At 39.3% G+C, this 24,275-nt stretch overlaps 1 protein-coding gene across 2 annotated transcripts in view; it reads right to left on the bottom strand.

Annotated features, from left to right (window-relative positions):
* Positions 1 to 46: 46 nt before the first annotated feature.
* LOC134679245 (mucin-5AC-like) overlaps positions 47 to 24,275 on the bottom strand; it is a 32,919-nt gene continuing 8,690 nt past the window's right edge. For both annotated transcript variants that reach the window (XM_063538132.1, XM_063538131.1), the window contains exons 3-11: positions 9,108 to 10,052; positions 8,842 to 9,018; positions 8,118 to 8,758; positions 6,342 to 6,445; positions 5,068 to 5,180; positions 4,687 to 4,818; positions 3,732 to 3,894; positions 2,151 to 2,306; positions 47 to 1,460 (exon numbers count right to left, since the gene is read on the bottom strand). In XM_063538132.1, coding sequence (XP_063394202.1) covers positions 1,242 to 1,460; positions 2,151 to 2,306; positions 3,732 to 3,894; positions 4,687 to 4,818; positions 5,068 to 5,180; positions 6,342 to 6,445; positions 8,118 to 8,758; positions 8,842 to 9,018; positions 9,108 to 10,052 — 2,650 coding nt within the window. In that variant the 3' untranslated portion in view covers positions 47 to 1,241. The remainder of the gene's footprint in view (positions 1,461 to 2,150; positions 2,307 to 3,731; positions 3,895 to 4,686; positions 4,819 to 5,067; positions 5,181 to 6,341; positions 6,446 to 8,117; positions 8,759 to 8,841; positions 9,019 to 9,107; positions 10,053 to 24,275) is intronic.

Raw genomic sequence — 24,275 nt, 5'->3', positions numbered from 1 at the left:
CCGTCCAGGAAAAGTAGGTATTAGCTGATTCAATAAAATGCAAGTATTCTATTATATTAAGTTTATTATCACACTTACGAAATATACAAAACATATCACGATGGCACTCGCTATCAGTGCTTCAGACGCTTTAATTACATCGATGTCGTTCGATGCTTGCTGGTGATTCATTATCAACGATTATTACAAAACTTCCTTAACTATCCCTATAAATAAAGACTAAATGAGTATAATTTTTAAGAGTCAATTATATAAATTCATGTTTTCTTCGTACCTAATATTTCTTTCGCTTCCCAAACATTATTATTGTCTTCATAATTAATTTCGAATTATAGTTGTAGTTCTTACTGTGACATTTGGAATTTGTTTACGACATACAATAGATGTGCGCTGTTCAAATGAAGGAAATTCTAGTAAAATATTTCTCTAAGCCTTTTTTTCATACTTGAGGTTGCAGGTCCTAACCAAAATAACCAGGGATCACTTTTTTTATGTATTGCTGCAATATGAACTACCCAGTGCAATTTATCTGAATTAGAAGACGGTGTAGAAGATAAAGGGCTATTAAATGAAACGTTGGAGCCCTAAGGACATAAAGCTGATCCACACAGTTGAGCCTATTACTACTTATTACTAGGATGAAATAGTCGGCGATACTCAGGCTTCTCGGGACACCCTAGGATTGTGTTAAGCAGATTTTTGAACCCGCTTATTTTTCGTAACAAAATTAACTCTAATATGTACATAACACGTATAAATAGGGTTATGGAAAAAAAGTCCCGGTATTGCTCCATTTCTCAGGAACATAGGTTTCATCTATTACAGTTGAAGATGTAAGTCGGCTAAGAATTTTTAAACTCTAAACATATGCTAGAAATGAGATTAAAAGTACCTACTTAGTACGTTGACGTGGAAACATCACTACCATTTGGGTATGAAATTGACTAAAAGTAATGACAATTCGCACCGAGGAAATTATAATAGGTACGACCAGCACATACAATGACCAAAACAGGCGAACTATGGATAATCTTTAAAGGCAATATTTGTGCGTTGTTTTGGTGACCCCAGCATTCACAGATCACACACGAGCCCCCGACATATCGCTTATGGAAAATTCCGTCGGTCGAACTCAAACTTGTCTGGTGTCGAATTTTTACGACTTGCAACTAGTGAATGCGTGTCCTTTAGAGTTTGCGTCATTGTATGTGAAGTGAAGTTGTAGGGGGATGTGATGTGCGCTAGGCGGTGCGGCGGGCGTCGCGCGCGGGCCGGGCGGGGCGCGCGCCGATGCCGCCGGCGGCGCGGCGGCGCGCGAACAGCGCGTCCAGCCCGCGCAGCGGCGGCGCCGGCGTCGTCTCCGCGGGCGCGGCCTCCGTCTCCGCCTCGCTCTTCTCGCCGCTGACGTTACTTTCCTCTGTTACTTCCTCTTCTACTTTCTTCGCCGCTTCCGTGGTTGCCTGTCGATTATTGAATTATTTTTAGAGATGATTATTGTTCCGGATTATTCGCACTATTTATACATAAAACTGGCCAACACCATGTCCATGTTTCATGCTCAGTGTAGGGTTCCGCAGTAATTAAGTGTCATGTACATATCAATCAAAAGGGGATCAATTCACAGCGATTTGTACATATTTTTACTATGAAGGGAAGACTTTTAATGGATTAACCGAGTTACTGCTAGTTGAGTAGTTATTGATTTTTGAGGGACAATCTAGTGAGATCATTTAATTAGGTAATTACAATGCAGTGGCACTCCTACCTGCTGAGCAGCCGATTGTATTATGTAACTCGAGAAACGAATGGAATTTAATGCTGCAATATCATCTTTTCATCATTTTCAACATAATTGCAGCACATCGTTTTCTTCTAGATGTAAATATATCGTTGCAACGATACTACTATTTGAGTAATTCTATTTACGAACGCTTTGCAATCCGAAGTCAGGAAATGTTTCCGCTTACGGAAATTGCTTATTAACGCTTCAGTACTGATTGAGACAATTAGGATATTGGTTGATTGTTAATAACCTCCGTTTACCAACTGGAAGAAGGTCGCCAGGCACCGTGACATCTGGAGGAAGATTGTAAAAAAGGCCAAGACCCACAAAGGGTCGTAGCGCCAACGGAAATAAGTAAGTTAATAACCTCAGTAGACGGTAGCTTCCTCTTGAGCAGCGGGTTGGGCCGGCGGGGCAGCGGCGTGGGGGCCACGCGCGGCTTGGGCGACGGCTGCACCGTGAGCCGGTTGCGCACGCGGAGGCCCCCGCGCGGCGCCTCGGGGGCAGGCGTCGGTGACGAACCCTGCAAACAAAATCCTTCTTATTAAGAGTTCAAAAGCACACATGATCAGTGTCTGGGTGACCGCAAGGGTATAAAGAAGCCTAATTACCCTAAATTCTTAAGCCTGAATAATGTTACAGTAATCGTAACCATAAGAATTGATCCATAAACGCAAGTGCTACTTCTACTTAGTTTTATATTTTTTTTATGTAAATTTGCATGTACCTACCTACTGTTTGATTCGGATCAAAATTACCTCGGGATTGGATCGGTATAGGTTTTAACGAGTAGGCATGCGCGGCATTATGCTGAATAACAACAAAAGCATCACGCCGCTAATATACAGGGTGTAATTTTTTACGTGATACAAAATATGTTTATCTAACTCCATAAACAACTAGCAATTGAATGCTCCTACTCTCGTTGAAATCAGACAATTTTTTTTTTTTTTTTTTCGTGATATTTTTTGTACTTTTAAAGGATATTATGATATTAAAACAGCTTTATAAGATATTTAAAATGTAAAGTGAACTAAATAAAAAAATTAAAATAAAATTGTCTGATTTCAACGAGAGTAGGAGCATTCAATTGCTAGTTGTTTATGGAGTTAGAAATAGTACATTGTGTATTAAGGGCGGGAAATAAGAAATTACGAACGAGTGTCAATTTTAAGCCCGACGCGAAGCGAGGGCTTAAAATGTTCACGAGTTCGGAATTTCTTTACCGCCCGTGGCACACACAATGTTTTTCATCACACTTGTAAGGAAAAAAAGGAGAATTAATAAAAACAAACTTCTGTATAAAACACTTTTCCGCCCTAGGGCGAAAATTTCAATTTCCCGCCCGCAAGCCCTACGTGTAAATAAGTGTTTTTCATCACACTTGCTCGGAAAAGATTTTTTCCGCCCTAGGGCGAAAATTTCAATTTCCCGCCCGCAAGCCCTACGTGTAAATACATCTTTTCCGAGCAAGTGTGATGAAAAACATATTTTGTATCACGTAAAAAATTACACCCTGTAGAAGACTGAATTAGCATACTTAAATCACATAATGTGAAATCGAGTGAGCGCTTAGGCCGTGACTAGATGCCAGAGGTCACGGCAATAAAGGTTGAGCGTGGGTGCATAGGCGCTGTAGGTATCCCGACATTTTACGTGTAAGTGCCTCAGCTTTTATGTAGCGTGAGTTCATCGCTTGCCGTAGAAAATTGTAGAGTGCGCTGCGCGTTCTGGCAGAAGTGTATCATCTAAATGTACAGTCACGCCTTCGTAAACCTTATTGCAATGAGATAAGTGTGCTGCTGTTAGAATCTAAGGAGTTCCGATGCCTGAAAATATTTACCTATTGATGCCTGAAGATAGTCGTTGATATTTTGATGGCATAGTTAGTAATGTGTGATAACCCATGTCTTTACAGTGCAGTTTTTAGTATTGAATAGTAACAAACCTCAGCATCGGAGTCAGTGGGCGGTGCATCAGGCGCGGATGTCTCCGTGGGTGCATCAGCGGGTGCCTCGGTAGCGGCGCCAGGCCGAGGGCGCGGGTTGGCGCGCAGGTTCAGTCTTGGTCCGGGGCGCAGAGACGCGGGTCGCAGTCCGGGGCGGCCGCGGCTGCAAAGTAACCAAACCGATTTATATTATACTTCCCACGTGGACAAAAAAAAAATAGCGCATGCGTTTTATCGGGGTTTCACGGGTAGATTTTTCCTCACACATCTTTTCGCTATCTTATTCATCGCTGCGGAATGCTCACCCTTTCAAGCCCGGGTGGGTCGTTAAACTCGTTGACCATGGGAATTGTGTATTAACTAAGTGTGTTTGTTGAGCCGGGCTTCCGTAGATTAGCCAAAAGCCGGGAATGCGAATGTTATTTCCGTATCACTAATTGAATGGTTTTGTAGGGACACAATTAGCAGGAATGCTGACAAGGCATTCGAGATGCAAGTCGCGAGGCGCGGGCCTCGCCAGTTGTCCCCCGCCTTGCGAGTTGCGACCTGCCCGGTAGTTTCCCAAAAGCGTAAGCGCATTTGAAGTAAATTACTGTAACAGGTTTGCTAAATTTATTGATATAATTGACCTTCAGTGTTAACCCAAGTTTTGATATAACATTTGTGGAACTCTAAATAATTTTTTATGTGATATTCAGTGATTTTAAATTGACAATTCCACCATTCTGATCCCGGAGTCCAAATAGTTAGTATTAACACACACAAATTGGTAACCCCCACGTGATTGCATCTCGAATGCGTTGTCACCATTCCTGCTAATTGTGTCCCTACAGTTTTGCTTTGTAAGATATCGCCTGCTTAGCCCTGGACGCCGTATAGTATTTAGTGATGGGCACATTAGTTGCGTTTTCAAGTGTAGACCTCAGTTTCAAGTGTAGACCTCTCTGGCACTTACCCAATGGTTCTGCTCGGAGCAACGGTGGTCTCCGCCGATTCGCTGGCGGCAGGAGCCGTGCTGTCTTCAGCGGGGGCTGCGCTGCTGGTAGTAGAGCCGATGGGCCTCCTCAAGTTCGGGCGAAGGCGGGGCCTACAAAATTATGAAACGAGTCATATTATGTACATTCGGTAGAGCACCTCAAAAGCTTGACGTATTAACGCATTTTGGTGCCGTTGGATTTGTTTTGTTTGTGAAATTAGCAGATGCTTTTAACATGTTAACACCATATTAAAAACGTATATTTCTTTTATTTTATGGTTAGTTTTTTATAAAGTAGCTATGGCGCTATCAGAATCCAGGTTTTAGTTGTTAATTCGTGTTGTTAAAATAGTGATGTACCTCGGCGCAGGAGTGTCGCTGGCGGGCGAGCTGCTGCCGTCCTCGGCGGCGGGCGCAGCGGTGGTGGAGCTCGGCCGGTTGCGACCCGCGAACAAGCCGCGACGACCAAACGCCTGCAACAATTCATACGCATTCTTCACTCATGTGTTGTTCGATAGGTAATTGCCGCATTTGTGAATTTTAGTCATGTTTCATACAGGCAATTCGATTTTGGAATGTGTAAAATACGATGGACATTAATATCGAATGAGTTGAGTACGAGATGGGTACCCTTCAGTAACGTAATACCATAGCGACTTATATACGAAGTTTCTTTTAGCAGGCAAATCTTATAGTATCAGTAGGTAATAATGTAATTCATTGTTTAAAAATATGTCGCCACTAGGCTTATACGTATTATTACATGTCATACTAGGTATCTACTCAATAAATTTATTTAGCCGAGAATATACCGGGTGTGGCCTGTAACATGAGCAAATAATTAAAACATAGATTGTACTCCTCAAACGGTGACACTTTTGTTCAACAACATTTCAAAATTATGAAGTATTTAGACTCCCTATTTTTCATACAAAATAATATTATCTTCAATGGACGCCATCGCCACCCCATATCATTGTGATTGACGTTGCTTGTCACGTCTTAAAGATAAGAGAATTCGCAATACATTGCGTCTTAGAATAAACTTTAAAGTGTATATAAATCAAACCACAAGTTATTTTTAAAAGTCGCTGAAAAAATGTTGGTCAGTATGAGGAATACAGCCTACAGTTTAATTTTTTGCTCATATTACAGGCCACACCCGGTATAATTAACTTTATAGGTTTAGAAAAACTAAGTACCTACTGGGCACTTACTGAATACCATACACACATAATATGTAATATACAACCTGAATAACTGGCAGATGTTAACAATTAGGTTGCGATAATAATATACATAAAGTGATTACCCCTTTCAAAATCATAGCTCGATTAGAACTTTGTGTTAATACGTCAGATATAGATTTTCCATTACACTAAAAATCTGTCAACGCTGGCCATTTTAAGATATGGGCATGATGCAAACTATTTAAATCGGCCAGCATCAGTGAATTAGTTTCGCCAAGAACTGTCTAATGATAAAAAATATGTAAATCAACATAATTCCATTCGCATTCGCATTGTTCGCTCAGGCAGTCTGCAAATGCGAGCAAAACACATATGTACAATATTACGATCAGTATTGCTAGAATAAATGAGATATTAATGTAATAATATTTTAGTATACAGTACCTTGGGCTGCGACACAGGTTTCTCTAGAGGGGCAGCGGCGGGCGTGGACGCTTCGGCCGCTGCAGCGGTGGTCTTGCGCACGCCGCCTGGCTTGCTGAACCGACCTGGTGACAATTCACATGCCCTGTTATTTACTATTGTTATATACCTAACTACGGATGAGCATGCAAACGGGTCATTTTGTAACTTTTAACTTCTTTATCGTATTTATTTCAATTTACTTCTGAAGCCGAACCACATTAAGTAGGTAACGTTATTAAGCCATAGGTAAAAATAAATGATCGTCATTCATATCCCGCAAACTCGAATACAAAAATTGTTACAATTACAACCTACGACAGTATTTAAAAAACTAACCAAAATATAAAAGCACTGAAAATATCTTACTAAATAGGTACATAACAAACAACCTTTCTGTTTGCACTTGACTAAGTAGATGATTGTTTTTTTAATATTAGGTACACAGGTACTAGGTACCTTTAAGTTTTTTTAAGGATCTTAAAATTTCCATAAGATTAAAGAAGAAAGAAACGTTAAAGTCAATAACCCTTTTAGCCTTTTACCTATACTTTGTACCCACTCAACCTACTGATTAGCTTCACACTACTTTTACACTAGCATCTATGCTAGTTGAAAACAAGATTGACTCATATTAAATATTTAGTATTTGTTTACATTAGCGTGGCAAATCAAACAGTCGCATAGCAAAAACAAAATGACATCGCAAAAGCACTTATCTTATAATCATAACAGGATAATAACCAGTATATATAGGTACTTATATACATACGCCCCGCTGATTTTGCATAGTCCCCACGTGAGTTTAGTAGATACTTAACACAACACATTTTAATGTCTTCTCTACAATGCAGGTTTCCTCATGATGTTTTCTTTCTCCGAAAAGCAACTGGTACCTAGACCTTGATATGGAACGTGATAACTATCAAACTGTAACTGGTACCTAAATATCAAGATGTTATTTCGTACTTAAGTCACGAGAAACTCATTCGTAGTCGCTAGGCTTTGAACTCTGTTTGGAAGCTATACTTTTTCACTTATCACTAGTGTAACTTCCTCTAAAGTCTATAAGAACAGATACAGATATCGATCTATAGAAACAGATATCGAAGACTCTTCTTCTACCACATCGACTAAGTACCTTTACAAATACATACGTAGGCAACACTGAAAGTTCTTAGAAAAGGCCACTTAGATATCATATTACAAAAAGGGGCAATTTTTTTTTGAGGTAAGTCACTTGGTCGTTACTCATTTATTTATTTATTTAAACTTGATTGCACAAAATATATACAACAATGTACAAATGGAGCACTTAATGCCAAATGGCATGACTTATGTTTCAGGATTGATGGCAATTTGGAAATTGTACGCCGAGCGTTGCTCCAATTTCGAGCCAAGAATTGTTTCGTGTCACTATTACTTATAAACGATTTTAATTGTGGACTCATCCAACGACAGAGTTACAATAGCATATATATTTATGTGTAATAAAAACATATTTATCCCGATGTGTACCTCAATTTCATATAAAACCTCCGAGGACCTAAAATCGCCATACAAAAAAGGCATTGGAAGAATGAGCTGTGCGCGTTTCAGGGTAAACCTATCCTAATGAAATTAGTAGGCGTGATCAGAAAGAGTTAAAACACGCATTAAAATAAAGGGTGACGACCTAATTACTTCAGCATTTTGTATTCTAAACACCTTCAGTTTGCCCCTCGTATAATAGATAGTCAAGTCATTACGAGTAATTACCTCTAGCTCTTGTAGAAGATTCGTGGGGAGGTTCGGTGGGCGCGCTGGACGTAGTGGAGACGCGCGCGCGGGCACCGGGCCTGCCCTTGAAACGGGAAGGCCGTGTGGGCGCGGCCGTGGTCGTGGGGGCCGGTGTGGTCGTGGTGGTCGTCGTGGTCGTGGTGGTCGTCGTTGTTGTGGGCGTCGTCGCCTCTTCAGTTGTGCTAAGAGCCTCTGTTGTGGATGACTCCTCGTCAGCAGCAGTGGTACCCTCAAAACCGAGATCGTCGACGGTTGGGTTGACATCGTTGTTCAAGTTTTCACCAGCTAAATAAGCATATAGGTCGAGAGCGACCTTCTCCATTGCAGTCATCGTTGTATATTCCGTGGTGTCCTGTTCATATGGGGTCGTTTGTTTGTAGTCCGAAGGAAGTTTCGAGTCGTCGATTATTTCTTGGAATCTAATTCCGCTTGACAAGCTGTGTCCTTCCCGTACTGATTCTTTGGCATGCGAGGGGTCTTTGGTAGGTACACCTTCAGGTATTTCAGTAGATGTTTTACTTTCGGAGGAATATCTCGTAGGTGGCTCTTTGTATTGAGAGGGAATGTCTCCAGAGTTTGTCTTAAAGCTGTCTAAATCGACAAGTTCTGAGCTGGGCCGCCTGAAAGAAAAATAAAAACATTTTACATGTAGGTGCACATATTATACTTAATGTAGAAACATATTTTTAAACAAATCCCATACCTTATATGCGCTCGGGTCCTGCTCCTCGTTTGGCCAATAGACTCGTCAGCAACGTTGTCGATCTGTGGTCGGCCTCGCTGCCTGGTTGTTTCCGAGGAAACCTCTGGCACGTAAGTGGTTGAACTGGCAGGCGTCAAGTTGCGTCCGCGAGGTGGGAAACGTGTGCTCGATGGTAATCTATAATTTTAAAGAACATTGCGTCAGCCAAATAATAATAAAATATTTATAATTCTTATATGATCTGGTTTTAATATATTGTTTATTACCTGTCTTCTTCGATATCCTCTTCAACTGGCGCAGGTGCAATCGTGCGTCCTCGCTGTCGGGGCCCCCTTCCGGAAGCTGGCAGAACCTCATTTTGGTTATCAGATGTAGCTACAGTTGTTGCACCAGACCTGTCTATAGAACTGTACTTGTTCTTGGCCTTAGATTCTTTGCCTATTTGGTTGTCAGCATCTGCTTTTTGAGGGCCGTCGTGAGAATTGTGGACAGGAGCGGCAGTACTTGAAGAGGTTTTGTTTTCATCATCTTCGTCATAATAGTAGTAAATGTACTCATATTCATAATCCTGGCCATTTGGTCCCTTTTTTATTTGGATGCGAGAGTGTTGTTTCTGCTCTGAACCCGCCGGTTCTAATTTTACATTTGATGACAACAAGCCACTGTTGATGTCATCTATGGTATCGAAATTGATAGGAATATAGTCGTAAGTCTTCTTCGCAGCAGGAGGTGCAGTAGTTAAAATAGGTTTTTGCGTTGTCGTACTGGATTTATCACTTAATTTCCCCGATTCAGACATGGCTTCTAATTCTATTTTCATTTTAGGATTAATATCTTCATTTTTTACATTCTCCTTAATTTTAATATCTTCTATTTTAGATACCGGGATATCGATCTCTATTGATTCAGCTATTTTACCTTTCTGCACTTTCTTAAGTATTACTCTTTTATCTTCTTCGATTGATACAATACCTTCTGAAGCGTGTTTTCCGCCAACTTTACCATTGACTATTTTTTTATTACTCTTATCATCTTCTGGTCTAAAATTTCGATGTGATGGATGTTTTTCAGGTATCTTATGCGAGGTTTCAAAATTTCTTATTGGGCCTTGTTGACCCGCGCTGACTAAAACATATTCTTCACCTTGTCGAGGCTCGGTAATAATCTGTACATCAGCAATGGCTTGGTAGACTGTGCAGACTAGCAAACATCTGTAACAACAAACGGAAACATTATAAAATAGATAGATATCATGGGAAAGTAATGTTCTAGCGATAAGATCCAACAATTTATGAGTCAGCAAGATGACATCTGGCTGTTGCGCCTTAACAGCCACGCAGCCTCGCGGCTCGGCACAAAGAATGAGTCATCCACATTTCATCACTCCGGTCCCGGCGCTTGGCGCGATTTCGCTAGCATTCCAACAGATATGTCAAGTGCGCTGGAGTCGACGCTGTAATTTATGCACTGCTTACATACGTACGCGCGAAACAACTAAATGTCTAAGTTCTTTCGTAACGTTTCGGCACATTTGCGTATACATACCTACGTATCAATAAAATATATGACATGCTGTTGCAGTAAAGTGCGCAAAGAAATACTGAGAAACCTTATGATTCTAGGTGACTAAAGTCGAACATTGCAATACACTGTTGGAAATAAGTGATGTGGTCGTGAGAAATGTTAGCGAAAATCGGAACGTGGGTGTTTATTACGAATACTAATTTCACACAAGTGCATATCGATGAGGTAATGTGACATCGCTAACACTTTCGCCTATAGAGATTCTCACGCGATGTATGGAATTACACATTGCTGCGTTTTTGCCAATAGTTATTTGTCTATCAACCTAGAGTTGTAAAAATAAATGCTTATATGAGCCGTTAGCACTTCCGACTCCGAGAATTAAAACAAATGATTTCGACTGTACCTAAGCATTATTAAATCTTTAATGCGACCCAGTAAATATACGGGTAGAATTGAACTTCCAGAGAAGACATTCCAAAAATTCTAACACATTTTTTTTTTCAGTTAGACACCCAAAAGATTCTATAATAATATTTATAAATCGTCCATTTAGTAATACTATATCTATCTATATATAAGTAGGTACGTGAATGCCTATTTTTACGAAAAAAAAATTTAAACAGCGATGATCCGTATCGCGCTTACTAGGATTATAAATCCAATTATTGAAGTCGGAAGAAATTGCTTCCGCGTAATTTTGCTACAAAGTCATGCAGCGGCACGCGGAACTGAGGTTGGGATACGGCATACGCCAGCGATAGGGGCGTTATTGACACCATTTTTCACTTAAATATATACTGATTATTCATTAAATGCAACATATATTTTATTCCCTATGCATATATTCACATAACCGGCGAAGTAAACGAACGTATTTTGTGGATTTATTTATCTATGACCCATTATTAATTTAATCTGCATTCTAGAAAATAGGTAGGTATTAAAATAAGCTCGATAGTCGATAATAATTAATCCGCCGGTGCAACCGGACCGGTACATGCGATACCGGTTCCAAGAGTTTCAATTTCACTGGATGTAAGGTCGCACCGATCGCAAGGCTATGTGATCGTACTTATACTGACACAGGTATAAATTCATCGCGAACGTTTTACGAAGTTCTATACACCGTACTAGGGTATCACAGGCAATCTTTGTAAAGCTAAACATACATGAGACATTCAGGACAGTATTAAGCGTCCCAACTTAAGTAACCGCGTCGCCTTAGGTACTAACTGTATAGAAATGTGACGTTCCACGGCAAAAGGTATCTTATGGCTGCTGGCGCTTACGACGCATAGCGCCGCAATAATATTGGAGCGGCGTTAATAATAGCGTAAGCGCCAACACCCATAAGGTACCTTTACCCGTGGGACGACACAAATGTTGATAGGTTACGTTAGGTTAGGACACCGACTGTACTATAGTATGTCTTAGTTCCTTAAAAGTCCAACATGTACGAGTATGTCTCAGTTTACAAGAATTAAAATCATCCCATCTAGGTTTTGAAGCCGTGCGCTTAAGCCAGAAGTGCTTAATAGTCATCAGCGTAATTATAAATTTATGTTAAACGCATTACATGCCTTTTTAATTAGGTATCTACGAGGGGTGTTCAAAATATTCTCGGTATGAGAATGAAAACAAACAAGTACGAAAAGTTTGATATTTTTATTTTTCAATATACTCCCCCCCTATGTTCATACACTTAAAAGATCGATCAATTATTTTTTTTAAACCCTCATAAAAATATTTCTTATCTTTGGTGTAAAAATACTCCTCCACTGCCGCCTTCAATTCTTTCATCGTCAGAAAATTTATTTCCACGCAGATACTTTTTAAGATTGGGGAACAAAAAGAAGTCGCTGGGGGCTAAGTCCGGACTATACGGTGGGTGAGTAACAGTTTCAAACCCACATTCAGCAATAGCTGCCTTGGCAATATGAGCAGTATGGACTGGGGCATTATCATGCAGAAGCAGAACACCTTTGGTTAACTTTCCTCGCCTCTTTTCTTTGATTGCATCCTTTAACTGACGTAGAATATTAGCGTAGTACTGTCCTGTGATATTGACACCTTTTTCATTATAATCGATTAGTAATACTCCTTCACAATCCCAAAATATCGTGGCCATGACCTTGCCAGCTGAAGGCATGACCTTGAATTTCTTAGGATGAGCTGAACCCTTAATGTGCCACTGCATGGACTCTTGTTTACTCTCTGGGTCATAATGATGAACCCAGGTTTCATCTCCAGTAACTATTCTTTGCAGCACCTCATCAGGATTTTCACCGCACAGGTCAATAAAATCGGAACAACAAGCAACACGCATGTCTTTTTGAAGCCGAGTCAGCATTCGCGGAACCCATCTTGCACTTACTTTTGACATATTAAGATGGTCATGGATAATATCATGTACGGTACCAATAGAGAGGTTGGTTACTTGAGCTATAGATTTTACCTTCACTCGACCATCTTCCAATATAAGTTTTTCCACTTTATCAATATTTTCTTGTGAAGTAGCTACTACAGGCCGGCCAGGTCTAGGGTCATCTTCAATACTCTCCCATCCACGTTTAAACTCGCTTGACCACTTTTGAATGGTAGATAAAGAAGGAGCAGACTCACGGTAAACACAATCCATTTCCTCTTTTATGTTTTTTTTATTTTTACCCTGTTTTGTCAAGAATTTTATGACGCATCGATGTTCTAATTTTGTTAACATTGTCAAATCGCACATGATGTCCGTGTTTGTTCAGCAATTGCAGAAAAACAAAAGAACATCTCGGTTCGAATTATACTTTTTTTTTAATGTCAATGAATAAACTTTAGCGGCCAGTAACGAAAGAAATTTTAGAAGAGGTTGTAAGATATCAATACCGAGAATATTTTGAACGCCCCTCGTATGTATCTACGTCATATAATGGCGTCTAAGGTAATGAAACCAGTACCTAACATGCAAATCTAAGTAAGTTAAATGTAAACAAATTCTAATCTAGAGATTGGCCAATACTCTGACTGGTAGTAGATGCAAGGCTAAGCTCGTTATGCTTCTTAATTAATTAAGTTACCAACTCGGCTAATTGTCGTTATAGTGTAGGCAATAGGCATTCTAGTTTACCTATTTGACTTCAAAGCGTTGCTACTTATAATCATTATACAAGATGTATTGTAAATAACAGCCAACAGTTTAAACTTCTATGATTTTATTGAATAATATAAACTTTAGTAAATTATAATGCAATATAGGCTTTTCTGGACAGAAACAAAGCGGACATTAAGAACGTTATAAGTTACAGTGACGTAACGTAAACGACCTATTTTAATGTTGAACAACCTATTTGAATTTGCGTCTACGAACTCGTAGCACCGGCGTAGCGTTCCCTAACGCTTGTAGCCCCTGTAAAGATGTTTATCCAGAAACCTACCATAAAATTAACTAACGATTATACTTAAAATGTATTTGATGGTACATAACAGTGCAAATATTCCATTTCATTCGCACTGTGTAGCTATGTAATTTTGGTACGATGTATAAAATTCTTATGAGTCAACAACAAATGCACTTATAATTTGTCAACTGTCAGATTTAAAAAAAAGTTTCGGCCGTATCTGTATTTGCTAAATAAAAGTTAAAAATACATCTTGTTCTTAGAAGTGATAACTCAAAACGGAAACAGGTTTCAAATATCAAAATATTTGAACAAACGGCGCGAGTCGGGCCCAGCATCACCGTGATCGAACGTATTTGAGCAGAAACATCGATTGTTATCCGTGGGAGCTATTTTACAGGCGGCAGTAGATCAAGGACCGAACACATTTCTCACACGATACCTTGCGAGTGGATAGGTACTTGCTACCGCAGCTAACTAGCTACGGACTAGCTAAGTAGCTATGGATTTTGAAGGTTTTGCAGATAGAGCAAAAAAATGGCTTCTATAAAAATATTTTCAGATTGAGTTGGTTATTGGTTGGGTGATACTTGACTGTCGTCGTCGTCAAACTACCCACTTACCTACCGTCCAGAATATCGGCAAAGTAGGTCCACAAATCTCAGAAGCCGAAATTTACGCCTTCATTCTTTGCCAATTACTGCTTATCTACTTACTTGTATAAAGTAGGTAGGTACTAAAACTCGTAACACATTTTGTCATACAAGCGTGGTACCTATCCGCGCAGGGGTAACGAGGATATTAGCCGATTCTATTTTATAAAGAATAATGGGCTTTAAGGGCGACATTGAAGTTATAAATTTGAGCAAACAAACCCTCTGCTCGTCGGTCATCATCATCAGGTTCGAATTGTTCCGAATTGTCCGTCGTTATACTGTCGCAATAAAACAGGGAAGTGTGGCTATTATTCAAAAGATAGGTATGTCAGAAATAAGATTTATAATTAGCTGAGATTTTAAAACGCTATATGAACAACATTTTGGCCAATGGACAGGTATAAGGAAAGGCACCTTGATTCAGTACATTGCTATCTAAGCTACGCCATAATTAATTAATTAGGTACATATTTGTCACCTCTACTTTATACAAAAATAAATCTATATTTTTTCTTCTTTTGCTCGTAATAAGATAGTCCACACAAAATATTTACAGAAAATGTAAAAATATTCAGATATGATTTACATATATATTTCAATAAGTATACCTAGCAAAAAAGTCTAATATATAGTGGCATTTAAAAAACCTACTTAAAGAAAACAAAAGAAGTCGCGCATTAAATATTTCAATAGGTTTATTGGTTTATTATTCATAATATTTCACATTAAATTAATAATTACACATATAGTGAAACATTATTACTTAACTGCTAAATATGTAAATAATGTTTATCATATTATCCCCATTCTAATATACGAGTACAATAAACATATCTACGAGGAACTAGTAAAAATTGTAGGTTTATTTAAAATTGTTATATGTAGGTATTTCAAGGTAAAAATAAAGTTAGTTTCACTTGAAGTCTTAATTAAGTAATCACCGATTACTGATCTGGAAACGATTAACAGTGATTATCCATTATATGTAATAATATTAGCGCTGCACGGAGAAACCCGGATCTGAATAATTTCTCTATCCGGGTGGGGGGGTGTTAAGATTATACAATCAACCAGTTATCATTAAAATATTTGTCAAGTCGCGGTAAGTAGCCACTACACCACACAAGCATGTCAAAGATTAATGATGTTTTATTTATAATTTACCACAAGCATCTACCTAAATTTCTGGCATTCAATTCTCATTTAATCGAGTTGCAACACCAACAGTTAACGATTATTATAGAAATTGTTGTGCATGAAATATTATTGTCTGATTATGCCGATTAGCAAAGTGTTCAAGGTTCGTAAAAGGCAAAAAAAATATATTGAGAAAGGTTTCCTAATAAAGTGACTTTCGTAAGTAGATACGATTGTAAAGCATTTATTGGGCTCAGTCACGCAGGTTCGGTGTCGTTGTAAGCACCAACTACAAACGTTGGCACCTGCATTAGGTACCTATTCGCTAAATGAGGCCTGTTTGATTCACTGCCGGTTCATTCCAACCGCCGCAAAGGTCATTTCGTCTACTTATAGAAAAGGCAGGTCGAGATCCTATATACGTGACGGCGTAATTATATTTCCTGCTTGTATCTTTCTATCAAGGCGATATTGGTTGGAGACAATAACTGTACACAGTGTCCTGCCACAAGGTCCGCTCGGGGGAGCCGGCGCGAGGTCGCGGGTGAACGTGCGCCGGCGCCGGGCCACCACCAGTACACTCCGCTATTCTTACAAATTCAACTTATTATTATATTTGCCTCATTAATTCGCTTATTATGGCAAATAATTGTAAATCTTATTCGGACGGCATGCGCATGTAAGATGAATATAAATTTCCTTTTAATTGCCAACATAACACTGAGGCAAGAGGCAACTTTGATCCATAGGCCGATGCAAACGGACAACAAAAGCTAAGTCCTTTTGTTGTCCGTTTTGAATGATTGCATAAAACTTCACATGTTTTCATGAATTTTGTCTAACTTGACACCGTAATAATGAGAGAAAATAACTGCAATTGTGTGGTGTAATACAATGTAGGTACGTAATATTAATCGTGATAGGTAGGAGTGTGCACATTAACGTAACTGATGGTCATTCTAGGGCTCGCGGTCGTGTCCGTGATTCGTGAACCCGTAGCCGTGCGCCCGGTTTCGTGAATCACGGCAACGGTTTTCTGGTCCGTTCCGCACGTGACATTCGGTTACGTGAAATTAGGGTACGTGAATCCGTGTAGATCCGTGTAGGCGTGATCACGGCTTCACGTATCTTAAGAACACGCCGGTTCGGTCCGCCCGCGACGTTGCTTAAGTTCATAATTATAATGATACTTACTAGGGAGTTTTACACCTTATACATATTTAATATAAATATAGTGCAATGCAACGGGCAGGTCGCTAGTTTTGACTAAAATCAATAGCTGATTATACAGAAAACAGAATAACCCCATAAATTATTTAGATATAACCATTATATTCAAATCGATGTAAAAAATACAATTTAAGTTTAATTCACACGTAAATGTTTGTCCGACGAACGTCCCGTATTCAATATACTAAGTGGTAACTCAATTCAATAATACATACTTAGTCCTTATTTATTTTTCTCCCGGGCGTGTCGAACCTACGAGACGTGCGATAAGTATTCAACGGAACCGAGCCCGAAGCTCACGCAGGTACGGGCTACGTATCATGGCGTGTCACGGCGTGTCACGTGAATCCGGACGCGAACGCAGGTACGAGGTACGTACCTTGCCGTGTTCGTGAAATTCGTGATCTTAGTACCGCCGGGCTTAAGAACCCGTAGCTACGGATCGGCGTGTATCACGGATATCAGGAGCCCTGGTCATTACGCAGATGCTGTGAGAAAATTATTAATGGCTGCAAACGTTAAAGATGCGTCGATCGAGTGGGGACATAATAATAAAAAGTATCTTAAAAATATATTAAAATTTGTTGCACTAAATAATGCCGAACATTTACAATTAGATAATGTGTGGTCACAGAAAGTTGTTGGACGCGCTTGGTGCGTTGCATTGTTTTTACTTTCGAATAAAAAGTAAGAATGACCTCTGAATCAGAGGATGTAATAAAAATTCTCTTGCTGTGCGATGTAGTGGCTATATTTCGTGTTGGCACGGCGCGTGCGCCGCATACCGCGCCGCGACAGCGGGATGCTAGCGGAATATCTACACAAGCGGACATCAAGTCCTTCGTTCGAATTCGAATCATAACCTCGTCGTTAGAGGCTATTGAACGCTAACACTTTATATTAGACAAACAAACTTACATACAATACTGGATGCCGCGAATTCAAATACGATGTAATGGCTTAATGTAATACTGATTTATATTTTACACAGTGGGCTCGAATAACCCGATAGATTTAAAAGATGTATTCTTGGCCTTATTTAGAGACTAAAATGTCATACAATGTTTTCTAAAATCGGTCATATATAATGACAATTCTTGTGAAAATGTATTTCAGTTATGACATAACTCAGTGAAGAACGCCTTTTTGGCTGCGACGCTGCCACTATATGACTTGGTTTAGACATGCCTACTGACAGACATTAAAGTTTTAAAGGAAACTCGCAAAATATATCCGTAAATAAAAAAAAACCTTTACTTATTTGTTATTAATGTTTCTTTCGCCAGGGTGTAAAGAGCAATAACGTGTATAGGTAGTGTGCAGAAAACACACATATACCTATACAATTCTTTTTTTGCCGACTTTGACCAGAAGTCATACAAAATTTTTGCTCCTTCTGACCTCTGCAATGCGTGATTAAAATCTGTTGGGTTACTCGACGCGTTCTATTAATATAATGTACCTATATTAATTTAAAGACGATTTCTAATAGAAAACATAAATATCCTTAAAACTACTTTGTAACTTAGGCTAACTACGTCCCACTGCGTAATTGTGCGTAAGATTTAGTAAGAGCCGCAACTTCGTTTGTTTCGGCAATCTTAGCACTATTATGAGACTAATGAGTAATTTTTGTATATTACAGACGCCTAATTTGGTATGCAATTGAAGCAGTTTATGACATGAAACATTACCGCCGCTTGGCACAGATAAAACCCACCTGAAAACGAATCGTCACAACGTAACTTTATAGGAAATCCCCAAAACCTGATCAGATTCATTTAATTTGCGTTCTATGTTATGCCCTTATTTTTATATGACATTTCGAAACGTAAGAATGCCTAAACATAAACAGTCCGGCATTTGACAAAATAACTAGAAACAAAAAATTTACATTTATAAATATGATAATGACTATTTGAAGGTTAATTTAGTAACTCAGTTGAGTATCTATAAATGTTATAGAGGTTGTTAAATTATTTTCGGTATTTGGCTGTTCCAATCCGCATATTATAAAGGTTAACCGGCGTTACAACTATCCTATTATAGTTCTAATCACGCCGCGAGTGTTAATTGTTACGTGACCGTAATACAGTAGATTACTAACTGTAAGGTTGACGAACTGTGGTACCGTTTACTGTTCACTTAAGGATAACTTGTAAGTACCAATACCAAATGTAACCCAACAAGGCCATATAAGTGTTATGCGAGAACTATAACAAATAACAACTAACTACCTAAGTATAAACAAATTAATCTGCCAATTGTTGCTATATTTCTTTAAAAGTGTTAGGGACTTAAAGATGTAGTGCAAGTAGGTAAATTTCAAGAAAAATATATTGCATATTGAATAAATAAATACATACATTGTACATACAAGAATAGGGGTTGATAGTCATGGACGTGATGGATAGACACCTTGATACTTGCTGAATGTGTATGCTTCCTCAAGCGGAAAATCAACTTTTACCACAATGCCGGGTGAACATGTTTCGTAAACAGGAACTCTGTGTGCGTAGGTAAGGCAAGCCAACAGAACGATCGCGATTCCTGAGTTGGCCAGGTACGGTCAGCCAAGAAAGTGGTCTACCACTTTTCGACCTCCTCCTCCTACCTCCATGCTCTGTAAAGTCATGGAAAGGGTACTTAACGGCAAGCTGCTGGCATACCTCGAAGCAAATGATCTGCTCAGTGACCGTCAATATGGCTTTCGCCGAGGTCGGTCTACTGGGGATCTTTTAGCGTATGTCACGCACTGCTGCGGCGAGGCCATCGAGAGGAACGGTGAAGCGCTTGCTGTTTCACTGGACATCTCGAAGGCCTTTGACAGGGTTTGGCACGCAAGTCTCCTTAGCAAGCTTCCTGCATACGGCATCCCTGCTGACTTTTGTAGCTGGCTATCTGATTTCTTGAGTGAACGGTCGATCAGAGTAGTTATTGATGGCTACTCTTCAGACCTCATGGCCATTGACGCCGGTGTTCCTCAGGGGTCTGTTCTCTCCGCAACCCTTTTCCTGCTCCACATTAACAACATGCTGCAACCCAGCATTGTAGGTTATGCAGATGACAGTACGGTTGTTGAGAGATATTTGGCTGGTGCAGGGGACAGCAGGGAGGATATACGTTCACAGAGAGAGGCCATGGTTGAGCGAATGAACTTGACCCTTAGTCTCGTTTCCCAGTGGGGTGATGACAATCGGGTCACGTTCAATGCCTCCAAAACGCAGACGTGTCTATTTTCCGCAAAACGGAGTCCATTCGACCTGACTCCTTCTTTCCGGGGTGCATCTGTACCTATTGCCGACAGCCTGGAACTCCTCGGCATGGAGCTGAGTTCAGTCCTCAGCTTCGGCAGCTTCATTGAGTCTAAAGCACAAACTGCGGCCAGAAAGCTGGGCGTCCTAAATAAGGTGAAGCGATACTTCACACCTGGACAGCTTCTAACACTTTACAAAGCTCAAGTCCGGTCGTGTATGGAGTATTGCAGCCACCTGTGGGATGGCTCAGCTAAATACCAACTCGCCGCTTTGGACTCAGTGGAGCGCAGAGCCAGGAGGATGATTGGCGACAAGAAGCTAACGGCTAAGCTTCAGTCTTTGGCCCATCGGCGGAAAGTCGCCAGCCTGTCGGTATTCTACAGGTTGCACTTCGGGGAGTGTGCCCAAGAGCTACACGAGCTTATTCCACCGTCCCCATTCTACCATCGGACTTTTAGACGCACGGCCGGTTTCCATCCTTACTTGGTAGATATTCCACCAATTCGCACGAAGCGCTTTGCTTCTACTTTCCTTATGCGCACTGCCAAGGAATGGAATTCCTTGCCGGCGTCTATATTTCCGTGTTCTTATAACCCGGCAACCTTCAAATCAAGAGTGAACAGGCACCTTCTGGGCGAGCTCGCTCCATCGTAGGCCACGTCTACGCCTCGGCTAGTCTGTGGCCATGAGTAAGCCCATTCATAATAATAAAAAAAAAGACTCTATCAATCAGATGATAGAGTCGAAAAGTGGTAGACCACTTTCTTGGCTGACTGTACCACACCCTGTCGTCTCGAGTTCTAACTTAAAAAGCATGACATGTAACACTAGAATATGTACATCGATTTTTATTGCGTCCTAAACTCTAGAAATAAAGAAACTCGAATTTAACCAGATTTCGAGGAAAATACTTTTGAATTGCAAATGCATATAAAAGGGATAGTATTTTATTTTATCCTTTTTGTAGTCTGTCTTCTTTTTCAAGTTTTATTTTTTTGTTTTTGTTATGAGTGACGCAGCATCAGCGCAGCATTCTGCGGGATTAGTGTCTCTCTGACCAACAGTTTTACATTCCAAATGTACATACGAGTACGTACACATTTTTGAATCTAAATCCATCAAGATATAAGGAGGGTCCTCAGTTCCTTATGGAATCCATCATCAGAAACCTTGACCTTGAAAAATGTGCCTTAATATTTTACTTGCTTAGTAAACTTAACGAAGATCACAAATCACCAAACGTGAAATACGCGTCGTTGAAGAGTTCCGTTCTGGTCTTCATCAGGAGCTCCATTTTATCAAATTGTACTTTTATTGAATGCAAATGGTTGGTTTGTTGGTGAACATTAAAACATTGATATATAGCCTATAAGATTTCAGGTGTCACCTCAATTAATCATGGATCACATCATCAGAGCTGGATTTTGACAAAAATGGGGCCAATGTAGAACTACCTATATATATATATATGTAGGTACAATAAAAAAATACATTAAAAAAAACGATCAAACTAATAACCTCTTCCTTTGTTAAAAATGTAAATAAGTAGATACGAATCTATGCCTAAAAGTGGGACCTAGGCCTAATTGAAATTATTTAAAGCGCAGCACAAAATAATTTATGTCAGAAAGTGTAGTGCGGAGATAGCACGAATCGAAGAAAGCCAGCTAAACTTGTCCCAGCGGACGTGGGAAGAGCGAATGGGAAATGCGTTCCGATCCAGTGAGCCTGCCGTCGAGACACGTGTGTACATCAGCCAAATTGCAGCTTCCTACCACAAACGATCACGGAGCAAAGTCGCGGACAGACATGGCATGAAGGGTTTCTAGTTGGCAACGAAATCCGAAAAATCAGATCAGTTGTTTCCAAAGTAGGTAGTGACGAATTGGAACCTAGTTAAATGATTCATGGAGCGATCACTTAACCTTTTCTTGCGTATCTGTTATCCTATCCCACGTTTCTCGATAAATAAGCATCGAGTTAATTACTACACGTTAATATTCCTGTACGAGCGAGATGCATAGAAAGTTAAGCTAGTAAATATGTCAGTCATGTCATGTCAGTGACAAGCTCGTCGTAAGGCTACTTCAAAACTGCACTATACTATGGAAGTTGGAAGAACGGCACATCATTTAAGTAATGTCCTATACATACTTGCACGGTTGAATATACAAAGGGTCGACGTGAATGGACAGCGGTCGCCGAGGTCATTGGTCTCGATGGGTGTACTGCAGGAATCAATATTGGGGCCTTTCCTGTTCCTTATCTATATTAATGACCTGCTTATACCCTGTATAAAAACCACTAGGTATCTTCCCACTTAGGTAGATACCTAAAGTTTAAAGTCAAACGACAGCAACAAGCTTGCAATCATGCAAACAATAGGTACTACTTATTTCTAAAGTGCAAGTGTTATTATAAACGTAGAAACTGCTATGATATTAAGTATGACGTATAAATAATACTTGCACTTCGTTTGACTGCGTATGCTATCAAAATCGTTGCAGTCTTATCTTGGTCTAACTCTAAATGCATTAAGTTTGTCACGAGCGTTGTCAAGAGTAATGTAGGTAAGTAAGAAATTAGCAAACAAGTGTCATTGTGAAGGATGAGGAATTGGAACTAGTTGATAGTACAGTTTTTCTTGGTAACTTTAGATTCAAAACTCCAATGGGAACGGATATTGCTCTATTCTCTTAAATAGACTACGTTCAGCAGCTTTTGCAGTGAGTAAGATCCGTCATGCTTTAAGTTGTTAATTTAGCAGTGCTTTAAATTATTCATTTTAGCAAAAAAAAAACTGTGACTCATACACAATTACACACACATACACCTTATTGTACGAGAACTTAGTATCTTTCAACCAACATTAAAAAGAAGAATGTTATTTTGACAGGATCATTTATATCACTACACCTTATGTAACTGAGTCCCCCGCCGCGTCTGTCTGTTTGTGTGTTTGTATGTTTATTCGCGATAAAAATTGTTTTCATCTGTCAATAGAGTTATTCTTGAGAAAATTTTAGGTGTATAATTTGTTAATCCGTGCGAAGCCGGGCCGGGTCGCTTGTTATTTATATTGTCAGCAGGTATGTGTGACGCATATGGTGTTGTACAAGTTTCAGGTCGTCCCATGTTGACATAACAGTGATTTTATTTTAGTCATCTGTTACATAGCTACGCATTCCTTTAAAGGTCATCGGCAGGAAAGTGAAACTGTTAAGACCGAAAGTGACGCTTACAAAATAATATATGAAGACGCACATAAATATCCGATTACGTTGATGTAAAGCGTCGCCGGACTTATTGTCACTGATGCAACGGGCTTAATTCAATCAGATTCTGACTAAGAATTACGATATCTTAAATCAAAATGAATTATGATAGGTCTTATACATATAAGGTGATATATATATATATAGGGTACGAGAAACATTGTGGGATAAGATAAACAGTATGTTGTATACACATATTGGAATAAGTAATAGGTATATGTTTCATTAGATGTTACATCTACAAGGCTCATTTACTAATAGTTAACAGTTTTTTTTTTATGAGAGGTCATATATCGTTTTATAAATTAAATTAAGATAGCCTCCAAAATAGAGAGGTGGTTCTTAATTAATCATTTCAGCAATTCTGATCGGATTTAATTTTATTTAGTTAGTAAAAAAGAACATTTACTTATTAGTTATTTTCATACATGTTTGCCATTGCCAACTATTAAAGATAATTTGGTGTGTAACCTAATGCTACTTATTATACTAATAGTCGTTGTCTTTCTCGTCACTAAATATACCAACATAATACAGATCTAAACATTAGAGCTGGGTTAACCGAACAATCGATTTCACCAAAAGAGTGTTTTTATCTTTTATTTTAATTTATGACATATATACAAAACATATTATTTTAATAATTGTATGTACTTAGGTCCAAAACGTTTAATTTGTTTATAGTTGTTAAAAAACGATTATCCATAGAGATGCATCTTTTCCTTTCGCCACATCTATCTGTTCATTACTTAATTGCTCACCGGCTCATGGGCTGTCAGTGTAGTCACGATATGAAGGTGTTACATTAGAGTATGCGTGACATGCACACGTTTGTGAACGTTTTTTTATAGATCTACTTTCTTCGATATACTTTAACGACCAGTGATAGTAATAGCCAATAGCCAACCTTCGTTTAACTTCACCAATACAATTTTAAAAGGTCCCAGCACCATTGATATTTCTGAA

The sequence above is a fragment of the Cydia fagiglandana genome, chromosome Z, assembly GCF_963556715.1.
Source record: "Cydia fagiglandana chromosome Z, ilCydFagi1.1, whole genome shotgun sequence".
NCBI lineage: Eukaryota > Metazoa > Arthropoda > Insecta > Lepidoptera > Tortricidae > Cydia > Cydia fagiglandana.
This window is presented reverse-complemented; position numbering and strand designations above follow the sequence as displayed.